At 38.8% G+C, this 18,587-nt stretch overlaps 1 protein-coding gene across 1 annotated transcript; it reads left to right on the forward strand.

Annotated features, from left to right (window-relative positions):
• The first annotated feature begins 195 nt into the window (after positions 1-195).
• On the forward strand, positions 196-17,469 carry noxa1 (NADPH oxidase activator 1). The gene is made up of 16 exons (XM_062418173.1): positions 196-261; positions 1,646-1,820; positions 2,470-2,552; positions 3,104-3,212; positions 6,345-6,479; positions 7,282-7,389; positions 8,391-8,450; positions 8,537-8,574; positions 8,692-8,830; positions 10,040-10,108; positions 10,494-10,581; positions 12,411-12,517; positions 14,370-14,530; positions 14,901-15,009; positions 16,869-16,992; positions 17,146-17,469. The coding sequence occupies exons 2-16, from the start codon at positions 1,647-1,649 to the stop codon at positions 17,250-17,252; spliced, it is 1,611 nt and encodes a 536-aa protein (XP_062274157.1). The 5' UTR covers positions 196-261; position 1,646; the 3' UTR covers positions 17,253-17,469.
• The last annotated feature ends 1,118 nt before the right edge of the window (positions 17,470-18,587 follow it).

Below are 18,587 nucleotides of genomic sequence, written 5' to 3' on the forward strand. Positions count from 1 at the left end.
AATCCAATCCTTTGTGACTCATGTATGTTGTAATTGCCACACTGACAAATGAATTCCAGTGAATTCCTACATGCCTCGTCCTATCTGGGGAATCTGGATGCACAACTTCCTCGTAGCCGAAGCAGGGTGGAGACTCCTTGGGAGGCCTGTTTGACTCAGTGTCACTTCCCTGTTGACACACATGAGGAGGGCAGCAGCAGGTAGTGAAGCAGAACTGGACACTGATTGAATTCTCACTGGCATCTTATTCAGGAGCAAAAGGTAAGCAGCAGTCTAAATGTAGCTGATTTAACAATGTCTATAATGAACTGTTTAGTTTGTATAGACTCATATGGACAAGATGTGCAGATAAGAATTAAGTACAAGGAAGTGTTCCAGGAAAAACACAACTAAATGCAGATTGAAACACCTAAACATCAGTGCAGTTTCTGTGCAGGTTTCTCTTTATTTGACATTATTTGTTGTATTTTAATTTTTTGAATTTTTAATAGTTAACAGGTGACACTAAAAATAATTTGATCATGCATCATATTTGGCTTCGATCCAGCCATAACCTTCACTTCTATTTTTCCCATATTTTCACACTGCTTAATTTAGACTTTATTTTAATTCATATTTCCCTCTATTATTTGTTTTACTTTGCTAAATATTGATAGATGTGTAAACAACATTTGTATTTTAGTTGTGTAACACTAAAAACTTTGTATCAAATAATTCAACTTGCTTAAAAACACTAAATTCTCAATAAAACACCATATCAACTAGTTTGGCATAATCTTACATTTTTATATTAAATAAAGGTAATGGAATACAATTGTTCTAAATATTACATTTAATATGGGGAATCATGTCAATCAGGAACCATTCCATTTTTTTTTTTAAATTAAAGTAATTATTAATAATAAAATTATATATAAGTACACTTAAATACACTGTAGGTGGATACAATATGTAACATTTATCATTCATTTGTGGTTACACCATTTGACAATGTGAAGTGATAAAGGAATGTTTTAACATATCCAACAGACCTGAGTTTAAGTGAAAGTACCACGACTGAGTCAGTGTCCCGATATAGGCATCCAAACTAATGGATTAGTCAAAAATGACACCAAGATTATGCAGACTAGACTGAGAAGATGAGGATAAGGCACCAAGCTTCTTCCTGATCACTGAGTGAAGGTTATCAGGACCACTAATCAAGACCTCAGTTTTATTTAAAAATTTAAACTACAGGAAATTATTCACCATCCAGTTCCTAATTACATTTAAAAAGTTGCTCAATACAAACAGTCTATCAAGTATAACTGGGTGTCATCAGCGTTGCATCAGTAATGTTGCTGAAACTACTGATAATCTGTCCTAGTGGAATCATATATATGGAGAATAAAATAGGGCCCAGCGCCAATCTCTGGGGGACACATTACAAAGCAGCAGATAAAGACACAAGTTCACCAACAGTGGATACATCTCAAATCTCTTATTTGACATTTTGTTGCCGCTTAGTCCTTGCTTGAACTGGAAGTTGTTCCAGTTCACCATCTTGAAAAACATCTTAAGTCTCATCTCAAGTCATGATCTGTTTATGGTTTATTTTTAAATCTGTTGGTCTTGATTTTGTTCTCTTCTTTTCTTCAACGTCCAGAATGCTTTACACTGACTTACTGCGGCTGTGGGATGAGGAGGTGCAGGCGATGGATGCCAAGGACTGGCTGGGGGCTCTGGCTAAACTTGAGGAGATCAGTGAACACACGTCTCGCACTCTGTTCAATACTGCCGCCGCTCACCTGTGTCTGGGACAGCTGGACCTGGCCTTAAAGGTTTCTTGATCCTTAGTTTGCCGTAATTGCTCATAAGGTCTTGATTAATGGTCATGCTTTGGGCCCGTATACAAATTACTCAAAACAAGAACCCAGAACAACTTGAAAGCAGATATCTAGATATGAACACATAAACACGGAAAAGTTAAGCTGAAATCAGGGAAGAACAAAAACTTCATAGCATTATAGCATAGCATACCACTTCTAGCTTTATCCTAAGAGGCTGTTTTCATATCTGTGGCACCATGCATGAACATTTTAAGTTTTTCTAATGTTGCACATCTACCCCTAACCCTAACCCTAACCCAACCAGTCCATGTGTTTTGTATGAATTTCTGTTTAGAAGAATGTCAAGAGGGTTGATGAAAACGTTATGCCTCTTAGCTCCTACCAGGCCTCTTCTCCTTAAACTCAAACTTGTGTTTTTTACTGGTAAAAGATGAAGGGAATCCAAATCTAAGCTTCATATGTCCCCTTTACAATGTTTAGGACACTTTAAAGCCATGTTCGTCTGTGACGTATGAGTCAACAGTCAGTGCAGTTGTGAAAGATGAACTGCTAAATACAAAAAAGAAACACAATGTATCACGTGCACTTTCGTCTGTCTGTGTCCCACTTGAACTTGTCTTTTCCCTTCTGGGATGTCCAGGGTTTAGACATGACCATTGCCAAGGATGAACGTCTCGCTGTCGGCTTCTTCCAGAGATCAGCAGTGATGATGCAGGTTGACAGGTAGAAGACAGCACTGTGTCTCAAACAATACACTACATTACAGCAAGACAAAAAATCACTCTCTTTTGCCAATGAGGCGTCACATTCATAACATAACAAAACCGCCCACCGGTTGGACTTTGTAGTTAGACCATGGATACATTGAAGGAATAAGAGTTAATAGAAATATGCCTTCTTGGTGAGAGTTGGGTGACAAGATTGATACCACTCTCATATCTGTATGGTAAAGTGAAGCCACATCAGCAGCCCCTTAGCTTAGCATACAGAGTGTAAACAGGGAAATAAGTAGCCTGCTGTGTGTTTAATGGTAACAAAATCCACCAGTACCTCTGAAATTCACTAAATAACCCTCCATACAAAAAACAAAGTGGAATGCATGCTGGCCAAGAAACTTTTAAATGATTCAAATGAGACATCAAATGACAGACAAAACAACATTATATTTGGATTGTTGGTCATTTATGAAGGATTTGAGTCCAGGGTGCTTCATTTTCTAGTGTTTTTCATCTATTATTGTACACATCTGTTTGTCTGTATGTCCAACTGTCCAGGTTGGAAGAGGCTCTCTCAGACTGTATCTGGGCCCAGAAGCACATGAGAGGAAACACGGTCATCGACTACAAACAGCTGGGACTGCGATTCAAACTCTACAGCTGGCAGGTCTGACACTGGCCTCGCCCACATACACACACACAAACTGCACAGCACACCTGCACTCGCACAGAGAAACACCAGTCACCCAGCAGGCCTCTCTCGACATATTACGATAAAATCCGACCCATGACATCTATCAGTACTGAGGAATGAAAACAGAGAGAACTGACATCACCTCCATTGTGTAGTTCAAATTGAAGATACACCTGTGAGCTAACAAAGCCTCATTGATGGAGGTTAAGCAAGAGGTTACACAACCTGTGGCTTCCTGCAGATGATGCACCTGAGCCCTCAGCCAGTCAAAGGAGGCTGAACTGTGGTAGCTTAGCGCAGCCTAATGAAAAATCACTACAGATGCAGTCAGCTGCCTTCTGATCTGATGAAAAGTCCTTGAAGAGCACACTCCAATGAGCTGATTGATTCTAAAGCAACATATCGATTCACAAAGGACGGGTGGTAATGATGATTATAGTTTAATTAAGGAGGCTTGAGGTTGAAACAGTGGTTGGTAAATTGCAGAACCAAGGATTTATAGTTGGTGATAAAGGGGGGTATTCGTCTGGACATTGCTCTGCATACATTTATGCACTGATTGCTTAAAGATCCAGCTAAAGGGGTACTTGAACATCCTTGAAAACCAGCCATCTTCAGCAGAGACCTTGGGCTGGGTGGTAATCAGTGGGTGTAAATAAAAGAAGAACCAAAAAACTCATCACAATCTATTTTTTGTACAATATACAACATTAACAGATCATCAATAGCCTATCTATTTTCATTAGCTGCCGAATCACATCATTATGTTTAAAATTATAGTTATTGTTATAGTTATCGTTCTTAGTGTGGACGGCCCTTTACATACTAATAATCATATCCAGTTCCAGCCTCTCTCTACATTTTACTGGTGTATAAGACGCACCTCACTTTTTAATGAAAAAGAAAATTGCCTTAAAGGTGCGTCTTATACACCGGTTTTTACGATTGATAGATAGAAAGATAGATAGATAGATACTTAATTGATCCTTCACAGGAAATTGCTTGGTTTACATCAGCTACATCCATACTTAAGACATCCATACTTCACATTACATAGAAACACATCTCTAACTTTTATTTTAGTTCCTTCATTGTAACAGAGAGGCGTTGGTTATTTATTAAGAGGAAGTCAGAATGGTTTAAACATCACATAAAAAACACATCTCTCACTATCCAATGTAAAAAAAAAAAAACAACTTATTACTAGAAATACCCAAAAGTTGTACTAATAAAACAAATATGTATATTTATGTAACAATTAATAATAAAATACTCAGTGTGCAAAAACACACAGTCTAAAATAAAAACTAGTCATTACTTCAGCACATTAAACACTGTGATGGCAGATGGCAGTTAAAGACTTCCTGCAGTGTGATGATGTTTAAGTGTCACCAGATGATAAACCCATAGAACCCACTCACAATCTTTTTTTTGCCTCTTTTGGGTCATTCATTTTGATTTTAAGGCACGTAAATTTCCTTCTCATCAAACTTACGTGTAGCAACAAAGAGCAGCTGTTTTTCATCCAAATAAACGAATAAACCAAATGCACACCTCTTGTCCGGCACCAAATGATAGGCACCAGTTTGCTAACATCTTTATATAGAGATAACATGTCTAAAATGTATAATATGCAATTGTATTTAAAGGATGTCTAGGTTAAATACAATACTCAATGTCAATACTATATGTACTTTGAAAGAGTTTTGGTTTGTTGTAATCATTCCTCCCCTCCTAAATTCCACTGTAAGAAATAGGAATACAAATACAGTCCTTCTCATGCAAAAACACTTTTAAGACTGTATATATTAACATTATTCAGCTTTAAGATTGGAGCCTCACTGTTTAATGTCTCACTCTATCATCCTTATGAACCTGATTTCAATCAGGAGAGAAAAATGAACAGAGAAAAGATAATGTTTATTACAACAAAGTTAGTAATGATAGTCATAAACGGTCTCTGGTGCAGGGACATTATCCCTCAGCAGCTGTGAGATAGATTTATAGATAGATAGAAGGATCCCCTGCGGAGTCCAGAAACTGGTGGTGGTGACTGATGAAGTGATGACACTGATAATCCTGCAAAGACTGGGCAGAGACAGGCTAAGGGACTAATGCAGAGAAAAGAGAGACTTTTAAAAAAACAGATAACAATGAAGCTGCTGTGCTATTGCTTAGATGTAACCAGCTGATGAGGAGGTTATACTCTGTCCACGCCCACAGGCAACGACTAGCTAGAAAACAAAGTGAGCATGCATGACATATGAGAATGACAGGATATGAGATTTCAAACTTCAGGCTTAACCATACAAAAGAGTCATCCTGACTGAGCTTTTGCTAAGCTCTGTCAATTAATCATTATTTGAAAAATCAAATAAAAGCTGGACACTTCATAATAAAGAGAAGAAAGCAATTTCATAACTGACATACATTTTTCTTTCACAATGGAATAACCGACAAATGTTCCTTTGTATTAAGCTCTTAGTTGTTGGAATGTCTCCATTATAAATTCCTAGACTGACAGAAGCAGCTATTGTTTAGCTTTCCATAGAACAGTATTTTAGGGAATTATGACAAACATTAGATAAAAATTAACAAATGAAAAATTGAACACAGGGATCTGCAATGCTTACACATAAAAGGCGCAAATATCCCCAAAGTAGTCTGACAATTTTTATGACACAATAATAAAAAAAAAAAGATGAACAATGAATTGTGTAATTCCTGAAGATGGAAAAACTTGTGAAATTGGCACAGGTCTCTGGCTGGTTAAAGCACTGCTCCAACAGAAGCATCTAATGCACAGACATATCACCCTGATGAATACCTGAATAATAACGCAGCTTTTTTTAGCCTTTGTAGCTGAAATGTGCTCCATCCTCCAGTGTCTTAAAACTCCAGTGCATAGGGAGATTTGTCCCAAAAACAGAAAGTAACTTGTGCCAAACAGAATGATCAGTTAGGTAATCAGTGAATAATTGATACTGACGTGACTACGAAAATCCCCTGAGTTCTCACATGTTAATAAATGTCCATATTAAATGTTTTTACACACAACAATATTATTGAGATGATTCAAAAATGTATGCCTGTGATGTCCCCTAGGTGTTATATAATGCAGCAGCTGTGTACTGTCGGATGGGCCAGTGGGAGCAGGCCAGGAAGGTGCTGCTGTCAGTGTCTCAGGAGAGAGGAGGAGGTCGAGGAGGAAACATAGAGGTGGCTTTAGACAGTATCACGGTGAGTGTCATGAACTTCCACAACTCTGAAAGGGCATGAGACTGACTTTGGAGACAAATTTCCAAACTCAATTACCCCTGCACTGTTCATTTATTTACTTTATTTTTTGTGTGTTTTCTTTGCCACATTTTTTATCATTGGCAAGAATGTCACAACAAGGAAAGAAAGATGACAATACTTCTGTCCTCACCCCTTTACACACACAATGGAATGGAAACTTCCTGAACATTTAGTCATTGGCAGCGCTCCATGGTCATGCTGGTGTGCTAGTTTTCACGTAGCTAAAACGCAGGTGTGGGTGGTGTAAGGAGGCAGGTGTTCTGAAATTCTATCAGCTGATAGTCAATCAGCAGCAATACTACAATGTAGTTATTTTGTTGAGAGTGAGTTGTACAATACTGAACTAAAGAAACACTTTCTGCTATGCATGTACCATTGCTGCCAAACTTTCAATTTAGCTGACAATTGAGTAAAAGCTATACTTTGATAAAGGCCACAAGATGTGACTGAAAGCCTTGATAAAAAATCTAGTGTGTGGACCTTGAGTTAAATTAGCAGCATGGGTCTATGGATGGTAATGCCACAGAATTTCGGACTTGCAAATGTAACTACAAATTGTGAGCAACCGGATCCTATCCGTCCAGTTTCAGTTGGAATAAAATCACTTTAAGGAAGTAACAAGCCCATATCATTGTGTCTGGTGAGTCTTAGTTCACCGGTACAGTACCTGTATTTTGCCAGTACATAAGGTGAGACAACGGTTATTCTAATAAAACTCTTTAACAACTGTTTGACTGAACAGAATCAGGAGGTCCTGGCTCCTCTCCTGGTGCCTGAGGGTGTGGTGTTTCGTCCAAGGAAACAGGATGTGGAACAGCTCAAGCAGAGAGACTTTCTGGGCAAAGCAAAGGTAGATTGTCTCCATGGTGAATGTTTGGTGTATGGTAAAATGTGTCGTCGTCCACAATACAGCTTAAAGGAATCAAATTTGCTTTTTTAGTTTTAATAACGCTAATTGAGAGAACAGAAACAGAATTCTTAGCCATCAGGCTGGAGAACAGAGTCAGAGTGAGTACCTGACCCAGGGTTCCAGATCCCCAAAGGTCCCAAAAATTGCTAGGTTCACTGTGTCAATATAACTGGTTGTATGTAATTTGATTCATTACAAATCTGTTTCACAATATGTACCATTAAAAAATATAGTTTGCTGATGACACAATAATATGTTTCTGTCCATAGCACTTGATGCCCAGATATCTAGCAAAATGTTGCTTCACTAGATGATAATGTCTTAAGGAAACATAACTATCTACCTTGAAAGCAAAGGACCATGCCAACATTTTAAAGTTCTTGTTGAGAGTGAGCACAGTGCATCCTTGAACTGACACCCTGTGTCTCTTAAAACTGACCAACCAGATCTATTAGGTCATTGCATGGTAGAGCAGTATTGCAGAGACAACTTATTTGTCAGGGGGTAGGGAAGGTGTCAGTGGAGGCCCCCTTACATGAGTTTTAGTGGAACTAAGCTAGTCGATACTACGCTTTGTATTACCAAAGAAAATCTAAAAATATTGTTATTTTCCGACATGGACACTAGTAGTCCATGTGATAGAGTGATGGAACTAAATGTAGCCAAGCAGCATGTAAACTTGACATGCCATTTGGATAAGCAATTCATTGGTTGGTGTATTGCTTTCAGCTGTCTGTTTGTAGCCCAAGATCTCCTCAATTTCAGAAAATGTAACCATTTCAGAAACAATTTGTCTGGTTAAATTCAGAATGATAAACTGGACATTCAAACTGGTCATTTTAAAAAATATGCAGCCCTGAAGATAAGATGCTTAAAGATTTGAGATAAAAACAATCTACATCCAAAGTCACCTCTTCAGTACTATGATGCTCTCCTTGCAGGTGATTTCCTCCATGATTCCTAATGATGATTTTGGAGGCTTTGAACCTCTCAGGATGCAGGTAAGACTAACCAAAGAGTCAGCGTGGATACATTTCTGATAGTAATGTCAGTCACTAACTTTGCTAACCTTCCGTCCACTCAACAGAAGCCTGGTTTCTATGAGCCCAAAGTGGATGGAGCACAGTGAGTATCACCCATCACATGGAAATAATATTTACCTGTAATTAAGAAATACTATTATTGTCCAGTGAATTAAAGTAAACGATGTTTGACGATGTATGTTTTTTTACACTCCGTCAGGGATTCTCGATACATGCGTATGCAGGTTCCTTTCATGGCTCGGGGTCCGGGCCAGTTGACAGTGCCTGGAGGGGCAATGTTATTTTTATTCGGTGAGGAGGACAGGGATGGGATGGCAACTGTCATATATGATGGACAGGTGAGGAGAAAGAGAATCTAATGTAGTAAGTCCAAGATACAGGTTTAATCTTACAGACTGCCATTTAAGACGACAAGTTGGTGTGCTGAAAAAAAATGTGTGTTTCCCTACTTGAGTTTTAAAACACATATCTTCATGTGTGTCTTATATTCACGAGTCCAATATTCATTCTACTTTTAGCTCTGCTTTACTGTCCATCATCTCCTGAAAAATATCTGTCTCTTCAGCTGCTTCATGCCCCACTATGGTAAATGGGTTAGGGTTAGGGTTAGGGTTAGGGTTAGGGTTAGGGTTAGGGGTTAGGACTGTACTTTTCTAGTCTTTTGACCACCCAAAGTGCTTTTCAATTACATGTCACATTCATACACTGATGGCGCACCCATTGGGAGCAATTTGAAGTTAAGTATCTTGCCCAAGGACACATCAACATGTGAACTGGAGCAGCCTGGAATTGAACCCCCCATCATCCGATTACCTACCTCCTGAGCCACAGCTGCACCCACTATGTATACCAGCTAGTTGCTAACAAGATTGATGAGAGCTATGTGAGTGAACCAAAACATTAAAGTTTTAGTGAAACCAAAACAATTGGCTGATAGACGCTAAAACATTCTTAAAAGCTGAGAGGGGCAGCAGAGTCGATAATAATATCAGTGGATTTGTCACTACGAGTGATTCCTTTTGGATTCACATTGTAATTTGCAGCATTGTTTTTACAGAAAATATTGTTTGTTGAAGCTTTATATTCAGTTTATAACTATGTTGGGTTTGGTGCAAATTGACTCAGATTAATATAGAAGTGACTAGCAAGGCCGTATATACCAAGGTCATAAATCCCCCCAGAGTCACCCAACCACTCACTCCCTAAAGATATTTTTGACGAGGTAGCACATTTCTCAGTACATACACACATACATACATTTCGCCTCTCCACAAAGTCTTTATAATACTTCCACAGTATAATTACGGGGAAAAAATAACATAAAAGCAATCCATTTTAAGTATATTTAATCTTCAAACCCCACCTTGTATGATTTGGACACAATAGCAGAACAGAAATCCTTTTCAGGTTGTTCAAACCACCAAACTTTCAGACACAATATTGAGTGTTTGATGTGTGTGGTCCTGATGGCTTTTGACAAAGCAGCTTTTTATTGTAAGTCAGAATCTTTTATGTTTCCGTGTGTGATTTATATTCATATTTTTCAGAGAGGACTTGTACCAATGTCCCTGCTCGAGCCCGCAGAAGTCAAGACAACCAAAAGCAAAAAGGAAAAGGTAATGTATTTGTTCCTGTAATAATATTCTTTGTGATGCTCTTGCCGTCATATTTCAGGCTTGTCTGGAGAGGAAAAACAGCCCGGGCTTAAAGTTTTAATGGCGTCGTTTCACAGATTGCTCAAAATTAAATGATAATGAGCAGAGCTTTATCTCTGCTGCACCCCCCCCCCCGAGATCAGGCGGGAAAAAACTGTCGTGTCAGGGAAAATACATTAAAATGCATTAAAAATTCCTGCCACAGTTAAAGCTCTTCAGCCGGAACAGTCAAAAGATTACTCCATTCTTTTCAACAAAAAATACATATACAAATATTTCTGCTGGAAGGAATTTTTTTTTTCACAGTTTAAAAAAAGCCCCGTTTCTGTCATGTCTTCCTCCACAGAGAGTTCCCAACGGGATCCCTCTCCCACCGGAACTCAAGCCACCCACTCGCCCAAAGGCCCAGTTCAACACTTCAGCTCCTCCTCGGGGTATAAATCAATCTTGGTCCTCCTACTCTGACTCTGACTCTCAAATCTTCCTGCCTTCTTCCCTCAGATCTGCTCTTCTCTATTATGCCAGCTCACTCTAGGGTCAGAGCTATATTTTTTCATGTGTGCAGTCAGTCTGGCACCGTGGCTCCATCTTCACTATGGTTGCCTGTGATTTCAGTGCTCCTGGAATTTGAGTTTACTGTTGCAAAGACAGAGAAGTCAAATTGTAGGTCTGTAAATGAATCCACCCAATATTTCATCTTGGAACAAAACATTTATTTACTACTAACCAGAATTTTGGTAACACTTTATTTTATGGGTCTGTATTTCTCTGATAAAGAACTGTGTAATTTAGTACCAACCACAGTAAAACAAAAGTTCTGAGACAGTTATAGAGTTTAGTTTGTTGAGTTTCTAAGTGGTTATTGATTTGCAGAGGAAGAACCTAAATTAAATCTTAAACTGTTTTATATATTAAACTTTAGTTCATTTTTCACTGAGTATTGGAGACTTTATTCTCCATGTATTTTTAACCAGATTCTTGCATATAGATACATTAATATATAGACACATTAACATATAGACACATTCACATATAGACACATTCACATATAGACACATTCACATATAGACACATTCACATATCGACACATTAACATTTAGACACATTCACTCATAGACACATACACATATAGACACATTCACATATAGACACATTAACATATAGACACATTCACTCATAGACACATTAACATATAGACACATTAACATACAGACACATTCACATATAGGCACATTCACTCATAGACACATTCACACATAGACACATTAATTTTTTTACTGTATATTCTTGATAAAAGTTATAAGGTTAAATAGGTTAAAAATTATAAGGAAATGATGGAATGACCTGTAAATTAAAGTGTTTCCAAAATTCATAATCTCCACAGGATGATCCCTTATTATTTTAGTGATTCCGTGTTTTCTTATTGTTATCATCTAGCCAAAAGTCTACTTTGCATACAAAACTGGCCAGCCTTCTTTGGCAGATTGTCATGATATTTCCTGATCACATTCATGTTCCTAAAGCAGGCGTGTCCAAACTATTCCATAAAGGGCAGTGTGCCTGAAGGTTTTTGTTCCAACCAATCAAGAGCACACACGATTTGACCAATCAGCTGTCTAAATACTGAGATCAGTTGATTAAATGAGTCAAGCCTGGTGTTCCTGCTTGGTTGGAATGCAAAAACCTGCAGACATGTGGCCCTGAAATATTTGGACACCTCTGTCTTAAAGGGATAAACGCTTGGTTTTAACAGCCCCAAGACCTTTCCTCTAGCACCACCCTCAGGACAAATTTGATTGATTTGGCCACAGAAGCTGCGGTATGCATTGTAGGTGCATTTTTTTAAAAAGTATTTTAAAGGACTTCTTGTTATTGTTGGCTTAAAAGTTGGTTTTAAAAGTAAAATAATTTAAATATGCATGTTTAGTGCTTAGAATAGGGGAGTTTACCACATATACAAAAAAAGGTCCATAAAAACATACACCACACGATTTATGAACAGTTTCTATCACAAGACCATCACCATAATGAACTCTGAACTGAAAGCAAACCCCTGGAACACATCACAACTTAATGTGCAATAATGTATTTATTATTATGTGCAATAATATCTATGAACACTTTTTTTTAAACTCCCATTTTAACTGCATAAACTGGCAATGAATGAGTGTATGGTATGTTTTGCTGTGCACCTGAATATACCTGCCTAATTTTCCACCAGACTGCTACTTCACACTGCACCTGTACTGTATTCTCTCAACAGTGCGTTCTATCTCAGACACTCCACCTCCATCCTACACCACTGCCACCCACGCACCGCTGCCAGCCTCCGAGCCTCCTAAGTACACAGCCAACGCAGCCAGCGACCAGGTAATAACCCCCCCTCTGAAAAGCCACATTCATCCGTGCTGAGAGGTGAAGTCACATTTGAGTTATTTTTTCCTTGCACACACACACACACACACACACACACACACACACACACACACACACACACACACACACACACACACACACACACACACACACACGCACACACACACACACACACACACACACACACAGCCTTCACCTCAACTGATTCTGCCTCTACCTCATCTAAATATAGAGGGATTGTGTGGACTTGTGAATAAACTGCTTTGTAAGGTTGAACTTAGCAGGGTGAATGCTGATGTGTCCCGATTAAGTCACAGTGACGCTCAGGGGAGGTAGTCAGCGTTTGGTTATAAATATTCGCTGCACTATTTGAGAGTTTTTCGTGTCTCTGCACAGAACAGTGACCTGAAAAAAGATTCATCCTCACATGAAATCACTAATGGACTTCCTGTTCCTCTCTGTCAATGTTGCTCAGAGAAGATTTTGAAGTTTTGAATGATGAGCCCACCCACGATGAGTGAGCCATGGCAACCTGCTGCAGCTAGAGACGGGTCATTTGATCTCTTTAACCAATTAGTTGAATCATCATGTTACAGTGTATGTATGATCCAAATGCAATTCAGCAGTGATTTATTTATCTCGGTATTACAGGAAAAATACACCCATTAGATTTGAGTCACTGTCAAAATGTTTGGTTACAGCACCAAAATCTTAGAAAATTGATGCTTAGAATAGTCATTCATTATCGTTGAATTTACATTATGCCCAAAAATGCAACAAAGATTTGAATCCAGAATTCCTTCAGTAGTAATCCAGAAGCGTCCCAATGTACAAGTAAACAAATTGGCCTGTTTTGGGTCCTGTGTCCACCAGGGGGCCCTGTAGAAGCAATAGGATAATAGGATAATAGGATTGATAAACTGATTGATAATTTGAGCGAGCAAATGAATAAAACATTACAAAACTTCAAACCAAAAGCATTGAAACACAGCTTTACACTGGTGTTACTCTGATAAACAAAGAGCTACTGTACAATAGCTAACATGCTGGGACTCCTGTTTTTAGTCTATTAACTGCAGCATGTGATATTATACTATTTTCACCATCCTTCCTAATACATATTCCAGAAGACTGGTTTCTAATTTATCTGCTCATTCGGTGCTGGAGATTTAAATATTTCAACATGTATGGATGGATTGCCATGATATTTTTCATCTTAGTAACTGTGGGGAATCCTATGACATTTCAACCAGCATCAATCATAAATTCAAAGTTTTAATATGTTCAAATAACAGATCCTGGCTGTAGACCTTCTTGTTTATTTACACTTTACATAAGACAGACTTTTTTTTTTTGTCACCAATTTTATATTTCATTTTCCAAGTGGAGGCTACAACACAAAGCAACCAGACAGCACACTTATAACAAGCATAAATAAATTAAATAAGGTAAAAATGTACATATGATTGAATACATGTGTTGATATTTGTCTGCAACCATAAACCTTCAAAAACAATAAACTCCACAACCGTCCAATAGGTCTTCACCAATAACCATCAAAGTGGTTTTCTAGCCTAAATGTGTTGTATGCTGGTTTATAACAGGATTGGTAAGTGCTTCAGGCCCCAAGACAATTAGAGAGATTCTGTCCACGTAAAATCTTTAACGCTACATCATGGGACATGTAGTAATAAAAGTACTGCCACTACTATTCTTGTAAGTGCTGACGTTAATACATACTTACCTAATATATTGTACTCACTGGTGGATCTTTGATAATAAAGTAGTACAACCCTCTGGCTGTTTTTTCAGTATCTCTAAATGTGTTTCTGCTCCGTGCTCCCAGAATCCCAGCTCATCTCAGGGAGCAGAGGAAGAATCTGTGGTGGTGAAGGTCCACTACACGTACACCGTGGCTCTGTCTGTCCCTCTGGACACACCGTACCATGAGCTGAAGGAACAAATCGCACAAAAATTGGGCCAGCCGGCATCTCATCTGCGCCTCAGGTAACCACAGGCCTGCCAACCCACTTCTGTCTCCTTGAATCTCAACAAGTGATGCTTCATTTCTAAAAATATGGTTTTCTTTGTCCATTCAACCCTGTGGGTCCAATATGAGAGAAGCTAGAATGAGACATTGGACACTGAAGCTGCAGCTACATGGACATGATAGTAGAGTGCATGAACTGCAGCATAGCAGTAGCACGCTATCATCATATTAACAGCATTGCTTGAATGCCTGCAATCATCTGTGTTGTATTGGAATGAAGTGAAATGCATTTATTTTCTATCCTCAGTCAACATGTTTGACCCATCTATTACCCTGCCATCACTTCCTTACCCCATAAACCATCCATCCCTCTTTCTCTCTCATCAGACAAAAGCAGCATGGCTCACGGGTGTTGGTTCCTCTGTGTGGGGAGGTGGAGCCGGGCGGCACCATGCAAGAGGTGGCCGAGGCTGGCAGAGCTACTCTGTGGTGCCAGGTGAGGATTTCAACTCATAACTACACATCCAGCTTTCAAGCTGAAATGGAGCAAGAGCAGGGTCACGACCAGGGCTCGCGGTTGCAACCCCAACCATTATAAAACAGCACCGATCAATCCTTTTAACAGTGGGTTATTAGGATCAGTTTATTAATGCACAAATAAGTTCAGTCCAGAGTAGATGTTTTTAAACTGCGAGGCGTGGGAGAGAGACATGAGGTAAAGATACTGCCTGAGGTGAAAGAGACAGGTGCATGCTGTTGCTCTCAAAACTCTTTAAAAAAACGGAGTGAAAATTCCTTCTTGAGGTCATAACTCAGACACACAGACAAACATGGTTTTAGATTCAGTGCAACTTACAATTTCCGAGGATATTTTTATCAGCGTCCGTCATGAATAAACATCCAGAGGTCAGCTTAGAAATCAGAGAAAAAATATAGATTCAGAACACAGTTATCCAGTAATGATTCTTTGTACATCCACAAGTACATTGCACAGCAACAGGAACTGCTAATAGTTTTTGGCGTACTCATAATGGAGCCAATTTTCCACAATTTTAACAAATAGAGGAAAAAAACAGAGCTCACATTGTAGTACACAGATAATGAACTGAGCTGTAGGATGTTGGTGTGGACACTGAAAACTCATCCAGAGCAATCTAACATACTCTTATCCATTCTTCCACTGTTAGCTCAGCTGGTAAACAATCCCCTCGTGACAAAATCTCATATAATTCTCATTTGTTTCTATTATTTGGAATCCACAGTGAAGCAAAATAATTATGGTGCTCATGTTGAGCTGGTGCCTGAGCCTGATTCATTTACTGTTTATTCATAAGTTGCTCTTTTAACCCTTACGTACTGTTCATATTCTACACCCTCACAGTGTTCCTCATCTCCTCATAAAAAGTGTCTATTCCAAATTTTGAAACCACAGATGTGTTTAGAAAGCATCAATAGTCTCATTTATGGAGAAAAAACAGCTACTATCACACAATATCATGTCCTATTTTACCTAAGACATGAAAATATAACATGGCAATAATGATGGAAATGTATTTTATTGAAAGTGAAAATGATAAGAACTTAATGGAACTGTGGGGTTTATTGTATAACCATTAGAGCCATCAGTCTTCACTGCTACATCATAAAAATAAAATAACATAAAATGTGTAAAGGAGTTAGAAAGACTGTGCACTAATCGGAAAATCCCCAGTTTGATTCCAGTCGATGTGACCTTGTGCACGATACTTTACCCCAAACTGCTCCAGATGGTTGTGCCAATAGCGTATGATTGTGTGTGAATGGTTAGTTTCCCTCCTGATGAGCAGGTTGGCACCCTGTGTAGCAGCCCCTGCTATTCAGTGTATGAATGTGTGTGTGTGAATGGATGCATGTGGCATGTAGTGTAAAAGAGCTTTGAGTGGTCAAAAAGACAAGAAATTACCATTTTAGTTATTAATGATGAAACAAGCTGTAGTTACACTGATATTACTTTGACATGCTGGGTGAGGAGATGCCAGTTTTTTTTCAAATGAAGGAGAAAGAAAATATTCCTCCTCTTGAAAGGGCCTCCTTTTTAACCCTCATACATAGTTCTTATTTTGACTAATAATAATAATAATAATAATAACAATAATACTTGTATATACTGTGGGTGACATTAGGAAAAGTCAAGCTAAAAGAAATGTGTATAGGGTGTATTTAAAATTCTCAAATGTAAAAATAGATGTAAGGGTTAAAAAGTGAAACATACTGCTCACAGACTGACCAAATGTATGTAGATTAACTGAATTGTGCTGCCAGGAAAATATCTACTTTACAGCTAATAACATCCCCTCATGTCCTCTCCCACTTCAGACAGAAGACCCCCTGGCCAACCGTACCATCCTCTACCAGATGGTGGCGCTGTATGACTATGCTGCTCAGGGCCCGGAGGACCTGGAGTTCAGCGAAGGGGAAACCATCGACATCCTGGGTGAAGGTGAGGCCTTGCAGGTCATCCTCATACTGAATGACTGGTCAACGGAATCCTAAAATGTGTCTTGTCAGCAAACTTTGATGTGAAATACTCTTCACTGCTTCATCCTGTGTTCAGATGTGAGTGTGACCGCCTCTTTATGTTCCCCTCTTATAGTTAATGAGGAGTGGCTGGAGGGACACTGCGCAGGAAATATAGGCATCTTCCCCAGCTGCTTTGCCTACAGGGAGAACGCCGACATCAGTGAGACCTCCCAGTTATAAAAGCAGAGCGTGTCATTGCGGAGTTATCTCAAACCAACACATTTACCTGTGCTGGCTATTTACACCCTCCAAAGAAGCACTGTAGAGTACCAGCACCTTTAGAACAGCTTACAGTGCATCTACTGACTTTATCATCCTACTAACACATGTCTGATATGGCACCACTGTAATATTTTTGCAGTATTTCTATGGTCCTGAAACCTGCTGTAACTGCTGATTTTCTTTATTAACACTACAATACTCCTGCTGCATTCTAGAATATCAGGTAATGCATTTACATACATTGAGTGTTAGGTTTGCAATATAATGACAATAAAGCTACTACAACTACTATTACATGTTGGGTAACACACATTTGACCCATTTGAACATTTAAAGGCAATAGAAAAAACTTAATTGACATTTTTAGGACTAAAATGATATGACTTTTCCTTAAGTGGCCTAGAATATATAAAACGTTAAACAGTTCAGAATTGGTTATACTGTTGCAGCTGGTGAACATTTTTCTACATTAAGGGTGTATTTACTGTCTTTTTTTATTAGGACCTTTATTTAACCTTTATTTTTAAGGATTTTGAAGTAGAAGATCAGATCAAGGTAAAGGGTGGTTATGGGGAATCTGGAAACTATAGATAGACATGTGTATGTGTTTTTGTCACTGAGACAGTGGGTTCAGAGTATTCAGAGTACAGAGTATCATAGTGCTACATTTGCCAGGTTTGGCACTGCAGACTCCTGTATTCCTTTCCTTTGAGGTGTTATGGGGAAATCTTGAAACTGTGAAAGACGAAAAATTGTGCGTAGGCATCATTAAATATGGTGTACACACTGCATAGTGACACAGCGTCCTGAGGTGCCTTAACAGCCAACAAGCCTGTACAAAGAAACAAATCAAACCCATCAATTCCCAGGCAGCCAATATAGTCCTGAAGTGGAGGGCAGCTTTCTTTAGAACTGTAAAAAGGACCTGAGCCCCTTATTTTTTCACTGATTTGGTGGAGTGGAAGGTGTGATTTGGTGCATCTGTTATTCCAAGATGAAAAAGGAGGCAGTGTGTTGAAGAGAAATGATTAGGAGAGGAGGACAACATAAAGGAAAGGTCTTTATGACTTCTCTCACGCAATGGCATTGTCACCTTCGACACACAGCAGCCACAGCAGCACAGGAGTCCAAATGTCTGCAGGCTCACTAGTTTGCTGTGAAAAGGAGGACTTGTATGCAGGCAAGGCTGATTGATGGTTTTAATGGGTATAACGAACTATATGGTTTGTTTTAGATAACAAGAGATCATAATGTAGTAGTGTTTAATTGGGAATGAGTTTTCTCCAAAACACT

Source organism: Scomber scombrus, chromosome 4, assembly GCF_963691925.1.
Source record: "Scomber scombrus chromosome 4, fScoSco1.1, whole genome shotgun sequence".
In the NCBI taxonomy this organism is placed as follows: domain Eukaryota; kingdom Metazoa; phylum Chordata; class Actinopteri; order Scombriformes; family Scombridae; genus Scomber; species Scomber scombrus.